The sequence below is a fragment of the Perca flavescens genome, chromosome 20, assembly GCF_004354835.1.
Source record: "Perca flavescens isolate YP-PL-M2 chromosome 20, PFLA_1.0, whole genome shotgun sequence".
NCBI lineage: Eukaryota > Metazoa > Chordata > Actinopteri > Perciformes > Percidae > Perca > Perca flavescens.
The window spans coordinates 26,297,530-26,308,592 of NC_041350.1; the positions used below are offsets into that span (position 1 = coordinate 26,297,530).

Consider the following 11,063-nt stretch of genomic DNA (forward strand, 5'->3'; position numbering starts at 1 on the left):
CAGGGACACAAAGAAAAAACACTTAGAGGAGACACATATTTGACATTTGTCTTTATCCAACATGCTTTTGACCTCCGACCTCATGAGAACACTCTCAGTTATTCCACAGTCCACTCCGCTCATACAGTACAGTACGTTAGGGATTCAAGTCCAAGACACCAGTGCAGGAGAAGTATTCAGATCCTTGCTTTGAGTAAAAGTAGCAATACCAGACTGTGAAAATACTCCAATACAGGTAAACGTCCCGCCTTACTTAAACGTACAATATGTCATTTTCTAGCGTCCGTGGGTTTTATGAAATGTGCTATATAAGTTATTATTACGTTGGTTGCTACAACAATCTCTTATTGCTTTGGCTTGTGACACACAGTGACAGCGATAACCGGTTTAGCTCACAAGACATCCAAAGTAGGCTGTGTTACCGTATGCAACGCTTGAAATGAAATAATGCATGTGTAACACATTCTCTTATTGTAAATTAATGATTTTCTATCTGAGCAAAATATTGATCGTGAGTATATGACCTCCCCGTAACACTAACTCGGTAATCTACAGTTGGCAATACAGCACCGTAAAGAAAAGAGCTTTACGTCAGCAGGTGTGGTAAAATCACCACCGATTATGTCCAAAGCGGCCGCTAGAATCAACCCAAACTGAAAGTTACATACAGTATAGCCACTTTAAGATCCAGATGAGCCGAATTATCCAAAACAAACGGAGCAGGGGACTCAAACCGCGAAAACTGAACAACTAGCTGAACAAAGCCGTTACGCTTTAAAAATCGGTGTTTGTCCGACGCTGCTCGCTAACGTTTGCTCCGCTTGTTCCTCTGGTAACTTAAGTTATCCCAACGTCCAATTATTCAAATCCTTCACCCTGTTAAAATATATTCTAGTTAAAACTGACCAAGTTCTGAAAAATGGTGTATTGTAAAAATCCAGCCTAACTGGATATTAAAGTCAATTTGTGACAGTTTCTGGCAATGCTGACGCATGCGCACAAAGTGGGGATATGACGCCGCTATAACAGGTGACCAAATGTAACGGACCACGTCCTTGAATAAAATGACAGATTTCTCTGGGTTTGAACATTGTTGGAAACATTGGGGATAATGTAAGTACACATCTAAACAAAATATATAACATAGGTCAAGTTGTATTTAGACATTTGAATGCAAAAAAAAGTTACATATTGTACCTTTAAGTAAAAGTGTATCAATATTAGCAAGTATGAAAAGTAAAAGTGCTCTCATTGTGCAGTAAAATGTTCCCTGTCAATTTTGGTCTTAACTGCTTCTGTTTAGATGGATGGGACAGGTAGACTCAATCTGCGGGAGTTCAGACATCTGTGGAATAAGATCAAACAGTGGCAGGTGGGGCTGCCGCTCTCCCTCCCTCTCCTCTTATATAACGGCAGCTACAGTCTTCCTGTTCTTTCACGCCTTACCGTGTTTCCCTCTTTTGTTTCCTGGAACTACTCACAGTCAGTTTTGTATAAAGCACTTGAAAGCACTACTTAAAGCTACATTGTGTAAGGATTTCTCCCATCTAGCGGTGAAATTGTATATGACAACCAACTGAATATTACTTTCTGGCCCTTTCCTCCTACGGTGGCCGAACCTGAAATCAGCTCTTAGTATCTCCATCGTTTAAACGCAGCCGTTCTAGCCCCTCCAATATTACCTTTGGTCTTGTTGCTTCGCCTGTCGCGTTGTCGTTTTAATTCTCTTTTTCACTTCCCTGGCGAGTAATCTCCCCCAGGCATTCGTCACGGTGCCAATAGGTGTTAAGAGGGCAAAATGCGGAGGAATGTCCCTCTTTGGCTAATGTATTTTAAAGATGGAGGTATGTCCCTCTTTGGCTAATGTATTTTAAAGATGGAGGTATGTCCCTCTTTGGCTAATGTATTTTAAAGATGGAGGTATGTCCTTCTTTGACTAATGTATTTTAAAGATGGAGGTATGTCCCTCTTTGGCTAATGTATTTTAAAGATGGAGGTACGTCCCTCTTTGGCTAATGTATTTTAAAGATGGAGGTATGTCCCTCTTTGGCTAATGTATTTTAAAGATGGAGGTATGTCCCTCTTTGACTAATGTATTATAAAGATGGAGGTATGTCCCTCTTTGGCTAATGTATTTTAAAGATGGAGGTATGTCCCTCTTTGGCTAATGTATTTTAAAGATGGAGGTATGTCCCTCTTTGGCTAATGTATTTTAAAGATGGAGGTATGTCCCTCTTTGACTAATGTATTTTAAAGATGGAGGTACGTCCCTCTTTGGCTAATGTATTATAAAGATGGAGGTACGTCCCTCTTTGACTAATGTATTTTAAAGATGGAGGTATGTCCCTCTTTGGCTAATGTATTATAAAGATGGAGGTATGTCCCTCTTTGGCTAATGTATTATAAAGATGGAGGTATGTCCCTCTTTGGCTAATGTATTTTAAAGATGGAGGTATGTCCCTCTTTGGCTAATGTATTATAAAGATGGAGGTATGTCCCTCTTTGGCTAATGTATTTTAAAGATGGAGGTATGTCCCTCTTTGGCTAATGTATTATAAAGATGGAGGTATGTCCCTCTTTGGCTAATGAATTTTAAAGATGGAGGTATGTCCCTCTTTGACTAATGTATTTTAAAGATGGAGGAATGTCCCTCTTTGGCTAATGTATTTTAAAGATGGAGGAATGTCCCTCTTTGGCTAATGTATTTTAAAGATGGAGGTATGTCCCTCTTTGGCTAATGTATTTTAAAGATGGAGGTATGTCCCTCTTTGACTAATGTATTTTAAAGATGGAGGAATGTCCCTCTTTTACTAATGTATTTTAAATATGGAGGTATGTCCCTCTTTGGCTAATGTATTTTAAAGATGGAGGTATGTCCCTCTTTGACTAATGTATTTTAAAGATGGAGGTACGTCCCTCTTTGGCTAATGTATTATAAAGATGGAGGTACGTCCCTCTTTGGCTAATGTATTATAAAGATGGAGGTATGTCCCTCTTTGACTAATGTATTTTAAAGATGGAGGTATGTCCCTCTTTGGCTAATGTATTATAAAGATGGAGGTATGTCCCTCTTTGGCTAATGTATTTTAAAGATGGAGGTATGTCCCTCTTTGGCTAATGTATTATAAAGATGGAGGTATGTCCCTCTTTGGCTAATGTATTTTAAAGATGGAGGTATGTCCCTCTTTGGCTAATGTATTTTAAAGATGGAGGTATGTCCCTCTTTGGCTAATGAATTTTAAAAAGATGGAGGTATGTCCCTCTTTGACTAATGTATTTTAAAGATGGAGGAATGTCCCTTTCTTTGGCTAATGTATTTTAAAGATGGAGGAATGTCCCTCTTTGGCTAATGTATTTTAAAGATGGAGGTATGTCCCTCTTTGACTAATGTATTTTAAAGATGGAGGTATGTCCCTCTTTGACTAATGTATTTTAAAGATGGAGGAATGTCCCTCTTTGGCTAATGTATTTTAAAGATGGAGGTATGTCCCTCTTTGACTAATGTATTTTAAAGATGGAGGTATGTCCCTCTTTGACTAATGTATTTTAAAGATGGAGGTATGTCCCTCTTTGGCTAATGTATTTTAAAGATGGAGGAATGTCCCTCTTTGGCTAATGTATTTTAAAGATGGAGGTATGTCCCTCTTTGGCTAATGTATTTTAAAGATGGAGGTATGTCCCTCCTAATGTATTATAAAGATGGAGGTATGTCCCTCTTTGACTAATGTATTTTTAAAGATGGAGGTATGTCCCTCTTTGATGTATTTTAAAATGTATTTTAAATTTTAAAGATGGAGGTATGTCCCTCTTTGGCTAATGTATTTTAAAGATGGAGGTATGTCCCTCTTTGACTAATGTATTTTAAAGATGGAGGAATGTCCCTCTTTGGCTAATGTATTTTAAAGATGGAGGAATGTCCCTCTTTGGCTAATGTATTTTAAAGATGGAGGTATGTCCCTCTTTGACTAATGTATTTTAAAGATGGAGGTATGTCCCTCTTTGACTAATGTATTTTAAAGATGGAGGAATGTCCCTCTTTGGCTAATGTATTTTAAAGATGGAGGTATGTCCCTATTTGACTAATGTATTTTAAAGATGGAGGTATGTCCCTCTTTGACTAATGTATTTTAAAGATGGAGGTATGTCCCTCTTTGGCTAATGTATTTTAAAGATGGAGGAATGTCCCTCTTTGGCTAATGTATTTTAAAGATGGAGGTATGTCCCTCTTTGGCTAATGTATTTTAAAGATGGAGGTATGTCCCTCTTTGACTAATGTATTTTAAAGATGGAGGTATGTCCCTCTTTGACTAATGTATTTTAAAGATGGAGGTATGTCCCTCTTTGGCTAATGTATTATAAAGATGGAGGTATGTCCCTCTTTGACTAATGTATTTTAAAGATGGAGGAATGTCCCTCTTTGGCTAATGTATTTTAAAGATGGAGGTATGTCCCTCTTTGGCTAATGTATTTTAAAGATGGAGGTATGTCCCTCTTTGGCTAATGTATTTTAAAGATGGAGGTATGTCCCTCTTTGACTAATGTATTATAAAGATGGAGGTATGTCCCTCTTTGACTAATGTATTTTAAAGATGGAGGTATGTCCCTCTTTGACTAATGTATTTTAAAGATGGAGGTATGTCCCTCTTTGGCTAATGTATTATAAAGATGGAGGTATGTCCCTCTTTGGCTAATGTATTTTAAAGATGGAGGAATGTCCCTCTTTGGCTAATGTATTTTAAAGATGGAGGAATGTCCCTCTTTGGCTAATGTATTTTAAAGATGGAGGAATGTCCCTCTTTGGCTAATGTATTTTAAAGATGGAGGCGCTACATGGCGGCCATCATTCGAGCGACTCGCCCATATGTATTCTGAATGATTCTAAATGGCAGATTCTACGCATACGAGAATACTTTGATTAGTTGGTGGAAGTAATTCCACATGAATGAGCACATATTTGTGAAAGAACAAAGGTTTTTTTGCTAAGAATCAACTCAAAAAAATACACAATGGAGCTTTAAGTATCAAAAGTAATTTTTCTGATATTAAATGTACTTAAATATTAGAAGTAAAAGTAAAAAAAAAAAACTTTGATTATGAACTTTATGGCCAAAGGTGTGTAACGTTATCTTCATCACCACTGTCGTCGGGGGTGGTCATCGTCTGTTACCATGGCGGCAGAGCCTGCACCAGGTGCTTCCATGACACTATCAGTCATTATGCTTCCTCCTCTTCTTCCTGTGGTTGTTTTTTTTGTCGCTTGGCAACAAACAGGCATTAGGTCACCAATTGGAATGGAGTGTACAGTATCTAGGAGCAATGATTGGCCAAAGCTGCTTTTTTCCAGTGTAACAAATTTTCTTCTGATTTTATTTTGTAGTAACTAAGACGCTTAGGGGAAATGTAGTGGAGTAAAAGTATACATTTTATTTAGGAAATCTAGTGGCGTAAAAGTAAAAGTTTCCGGAAATATGAATAACGAAGTAAAGTACAGATACGTGAGAATTCTAATTAAGTACATTAGCGAAGTATTTGTACTTTGTTACATTGCAGCACTGCTCACAGTTATTATTTGTGATACGCATCAAAATTCACACTTGCTCTCTTACAGGGAATCTTTAAGCACTATAACGCCGATCAGTCCGGTAGCATCAACAGTTACGAGATGAGGAATGCTGTCAATGATGCCGGTAATAATAACTCTTCTTATTCTATCCCTTCATTTCATCCACATTACAAAAAGACTTCTTTTTTTTTTTCCACCTACTAAAATCCATGCAGATATTTTTGAGAAATCCGTGTCTTAAATTTCTGCCGCTGTTCAGATATCTCAAAACCTCAGCAGATAAAGACCCAAACTATTTGAACACCCAGCTACTAGTAGGGATTTTTGTAATTTTGATGAACTGACCCCTTTAAGGTTGTTTTTATATATTTATATATATTTAACACTTGAAAAAGCACTTTACAATGAGTTTTTAAACACTACAGATGTTTACAAATTTGACTAAAGCCGCTAAATTTTTTTTAGTAATGTTTTCCATTTGGACCGTTTATGTTTTGGCAGTCTGAACCTGATCCCTAAAATAGAAAAAAAAATAAGAAATGGTGGATTGAAAGCAGTACATGTTATCAATCATGGACTTATTTTACCTTAAAGGTACTGTTTTTGATGCTTTGCTATATGCTACATTTTGAAATCCTGATATTAAATCCAAATGTTATGATAGAAACATGCATGTTTTTAGACATTTGTAGGATTCATTGAAAGTGTGTGCTGTGTGATGTGAACTTCCAGCTTGAACTCACCCTCTAAATGTTCTCTTCACTGTACAGTCATGTGTCTTGTGTCCCGCTCAGGCTTCCGTCTCAACAACCAGCTGTACCACATCATCACCATGCGCTACGCAAACGAGAACATGAACATCGACTTCGACAGCTTCATCAGCTGTCTGGTTCGGCTCGAAGCCATGTTCAGTAAGTCGGTGGCTCGCAGACCCCTTCACTGACATAGGACCTCAGTTGGAGAAAGCCGTCGTGTTAACTTACCGGCTCTAATTGGAGCGTTTTTGAAAACACTGTTTGCAGCCGTGCATCAGCATTTTACTCGGTGTGTCTGCTAAAAAAAGCTCAGTCGGTAGAGCAGGTGCACATTATTATTTGTTCCTCGACGCAGAAGGTCCGGGATTCGAGTCCGACCTGTGACAGTTTCCTGCATGTCTCCCCCTTTCATGTCCGAACTGTCCTTTCATTAAAACGCAGAAATGCCCATAAAAATAATCTTAAAAAAAAAAAAAAAAAAAAAAAAAAATATATATATATATATATATATATATATATATATATATATATATATGGTTTGGCAGTTATCGGCCTTATTCACATCCCATCTTACCCAACGTTTTTTTACCAGAGGTGGAAAGTAGCAAATTACAATTACTCCTGTTACTGTAACTGAGTAGTTTCTTGTGTACTTTTACTTTCTAAAGTAAAATTTGTAATTTTACTTTCACTTAAAGGACAAATCCGGCGCAAAATGAAGCTAGGGGTTAATACGTTAACACGTGTGTACCGAGTCGACCGTTCTCTGGGATATGTTTTCATGCTAACCGAATGTGACCAGTTTTAGCGCAAACCGCTGATTAGCTTATAACGCTAGTCGTCGGGGCAGAGGGTAAAGTAAAAAGAAATCGTTATTTCTACACCACTAACAAGGCTCAAAATAGCACCACACTTCCACGGTAGCATAATGAGGGTCCCTACATGTAAACCGAAGCATTGAGAACTTCGTAAGCGTACAGACAGTTTATTAAAAAGATAAGTTTAGAAAGACAGTACTGTTCACATATACAGGCGGGCGCCATCTTGGGAAAACAGTCCCGACCTGTCGAACGCCGTGCTTGAGCTATGTTACTGGTTGCACAACGGTCGACTCGGTACGCGTGTTATTAACCCCTAGGGTCATTTTGTGCCAGAATTGTCCTTTAAGTATGTTTTCTTTGAAGTATTGTTCTTTGCTACATTTAATAATATCATATCTGTTACTGAGTTAAAAAAAAGTAAATAAAAACATAAAAACGTCTCCAACGTTGTTTCCGATTTCACGGGGCTTTGTGCCCTTATCAAATCGCATAATACTGTGATTTAATTAAATACGAATAAGTATAAAAAGATATTCAATAAGTATGAATATAAAAAGTATATATCTCCCCTCGCTGTTAAAAACTAACTACTGTAAGTAACTTTTACTATGAGTACATTTTAAATGAGCTATTTTTACTTGAGTGGATTTTTATACCGCTAATTTGACTTTTGTGAAGATCCAGGACTTAGCCAAAAAATCGACAACTTCTCAGTCCCTCCCCACTTTCTACTAAAGGCCAAAACGGTCTCCTAAGCCCCTCCCCCCACAAGGGAGAATGATGAGCAGTGATTGACACGCAGTTAGACACCAGTTTAAACAATTACTCATACTACAGCCACTATCAGGGGTGCATAAGAGAGGAAAACAAGGTCATAGAATTATACGGGGCCACTAATCATCGTCATTTCGAGCCCCTGAACAATGGGTCTGTGTAACTTTGAGTAGTTTGGGTCCTTAAAGGGCTCTTGGATAAAGTGGATCATACTTATGTTGATGTTTTCTCTCTCTGTCTCTAGGGGCGTTCCAGGCCTTTGATCAGGATGGAGATGGTTCAATCAGACTCAGTGTCCTGGAGGTGAGAGCTAGCCGTAAACTCTACTCATGCATCCCTTTTGGGTTGATTCCCACCTCTTGCTAAGGACTATCACTACTCAGTCCCTCCAGAAAAACGCGAATGCATAATCAGCCAAAGTCTGCATATTTATGCGGGGGCCGAATTTTTTCAAATACGCCGCACTTTCGCCGTATAAATTGCCGCGCAAAATATGCGGGGCTTGCATGGTTTCATAATCCCCGCATTTTCGTTGCAAAAAAGTAACATATATCTTAGCAGAAAGTTGAAAAATGTTGCGTTTACTTCACACGAGAGCAGCCATTTTCCCCTGTTGCCATGTGAACGTTAATTAATGAGAGTTCAATCCGAACTATCCCTTTAATAACATTGGAGTTAAAGAATCACACTGTTGCTTCTGAGGTATCACTTGAATTCTTACTCTCATCTTAATGGGTAATCTATCATATGATGATTGTGCATCTTAGTACACAAAGAATATCTGTTTGAATTAGAATTTGCTGTTCTCAGATGACATTTTTCCTTCTCTCCATCTCCAGTGGCTCCAGTTGACCATGTACGCCTAGAAAGGCCCATCTTCCTCCAGGTGAGCTCCACTCCACACGAGGACCAGACCTGCCAGCCTTTACCTCAATATTCAGTGTGCCCGATCGTCGCTAGCTCTCATCCACTTCACCGCCAGCTCCCTCCCTCCCTCCCTCCCTCAGCTCGGTTCTTTCTACTCCAAAATGTTCAACATGCTTCTTCCATTTCATCTTTTCTTCCTCTGCCTAGTCCCCTTCTATCTAGGTCTCAGGCCTTTTACATTTCTTTCTCTGCTCTCGTCCTTCCATTATCATTGAAATATCAGTCTCTCCTTTCAGCCATTAGCCTTTTATTTTAAATATATATTTTTTTTTTTTTTTAAAGACATTTGTTCTGTACTTTTCTCAGGCATCAAACACACACAACCTCTTTTTTTCTGTCACAATACCTCACGGAGCTCCTTCTACCCCCCCCCCCCCCTATGTTTTCTTCTTCTTCTGTTATCAAACGGAGCAGCAAGGGCATTCTTCCTGTATTCATTCCAGTGAACTGGGCTCTCTGGTGAACAGTAAATAAACATGTGAACCACTCCTACACTTGTTATATTTCTGATAACACAACAAACTATTACCTTAGGATTTCAAGGCCTCCTGAACAAACATCACTCTTTTTAATCACTTATTTTTGTGAATAAAACTAACCTGCTGGACTCTCCCCCCCCCCCACCCCCACGACGACAACTGTCCAGTCTTTCAGCTCTTCATGTGGATGGATGAGATTCAAGAACAAAACTGTGGAGCTGACGAGTTTTTATTGGTTGGACTGGAGCTTTTTTGTGAATTTTTCTTTTCCTATTAAGGCTTTGGTCAAATGAGTGTACTGCATTTTTAACCATTTTAACCAAATAAATAAAACAAATGAATGTGTAGTTATTGGTTTCGACTGTGTTACGAGTCAACTGTGATGATGAAAATGGTGGTGTTTTGGACGTTTAATAATGGGATTTGTCCACTTTGAGATTCATTTTAAATCAAAAGCACCATAAAGACAAAGAGATAGAAAAGGCTTTTACCATTTTTTATTATTATTATTAATAACAATGTCTTAGATTGCACTTTCTTAAAAAATATCTCTTCACAACTTTGATAACTGAAAAACTTGAAGAAACTCAGGAATGCCAGGTAAGAGAAGTGAAGTGCACGCTTTTTCTCAGATATAAACAACGAGCAGATGAATAGAGTTTGGAAGATGGACACTGTGGACTCAACAGAGAGAGGACACAACCAAGAGCGGTGGAACCACACCAAAGTCTGCCAAAAAGAGAGCATCGGCTGGGCTTTCACACTGGTTAAAATTGGTTGAAAATGCCTTTTAAAAAAGTGGCTGTGTGTTACCAACTTGCCTGTTTTAGGGGATGAGGTATGGCATGGGAGATGAGTCCTAATTCTTCCCTTCAAGCTCCTCCATCGAACACCTCCTCCAAACATCCTTCACCTCCACACTTCTTTAGAAAAACTACCCTTTACTGTGGGAAAAACAGCGTTGGCGCCTTCTGCTCCATGCTCCAAATAAAAAAAAAACTAAATTTCCCAAAAAAAAACCTGTCATTAAAAAAACAATGCAGCACACTCACTTGTTCACCAAACAAGGTTGAACTACTTTGTTGACATTCAGGACGAATAAAACCACACCGATAAACACGTATAGGACGACGCGCACACGCACACACATACACATACATACACGCCACCATCGTTATCACTGCAAATGGAAATTCTCAAATGGCAACTTCAGGCCAAGTCACACAGCACTGCACCAAAGTCCCTCAACGCCTTAATATCACTGAGCAACAACAAAAAGAATGGGATCCTAAAAAACTAACAAAACAAAAGAAGATGCGTGTTTTCGAAAAAGAATTCTGAAAACAATAAAATAAAATAAAATAAATAAATCTGAGTCACTTCAATGAAACTCTGTTGAAACAAGTAATCGCACACCGGCCCGGGAGACTGAAAACTTCATCAGTCATTGTCATAAACCGAAGGTTACTTTGAGTGAATATTAGCAACTTAAGAAAAGAAGAGTAAAAATAACTACAGGTTGCTCAACATGACACACCATAACTGCACTAAAACAACAAAATACATCTCTTAGCCCATGCCATATTGTGGCCAACCAACCTGGAAGACGATTATTGATTTCTGTTGCAGTTTTAAATACACAAAAAAAAGCGTTAACAAATCCCTCTATTTACCGGCAACACTGAAGTTTCTTCAATTGACAAAATTCACGTGTTTCTTTGTCTTACTTTGGTCAGTGAGTAGA

At 38.4% G+C, this 11,063-nt stretch overlaps 1 protein-coding gene across 1 annotated transcript in view; it reads left to right on the forward strand.

Moving 5' to 3' along the window:
• The window catches only part of capn3a (calpain 3a, (p94)), a 28,792-nt gene extending 19,342 nt beyond the window's left edge, over positions 1-9,450 (forward strand). Inside the window, exons 17-21 of the mRNA XM_028565024.1 lie at positions 1,304-1,372; positions 5,609-5,687; positions 6,358-6,474; positions 8,158-8,216; positions 8,753-9,450. Coding sequence (XP_028420825.1) covers positions 1,304-1,372; positions 5,609-5,687; positions 6,358-6,474; positions 8,158-8,216; positions 8,753-8,779 — 351 coding nt within the window. The 3' untranslated portion in view covers positions 8,780-9,450. The remainder of the gene's footprint in view (positions 1-1,303; positions 1,373-5,608; positions 5,688-6,357; positions 6,475-8,157; positions 8,217-8,752) is intronic.
• The last annotated feature ends 1,613 nt before the right edge of the window (positions 9,451-11,063 follow it).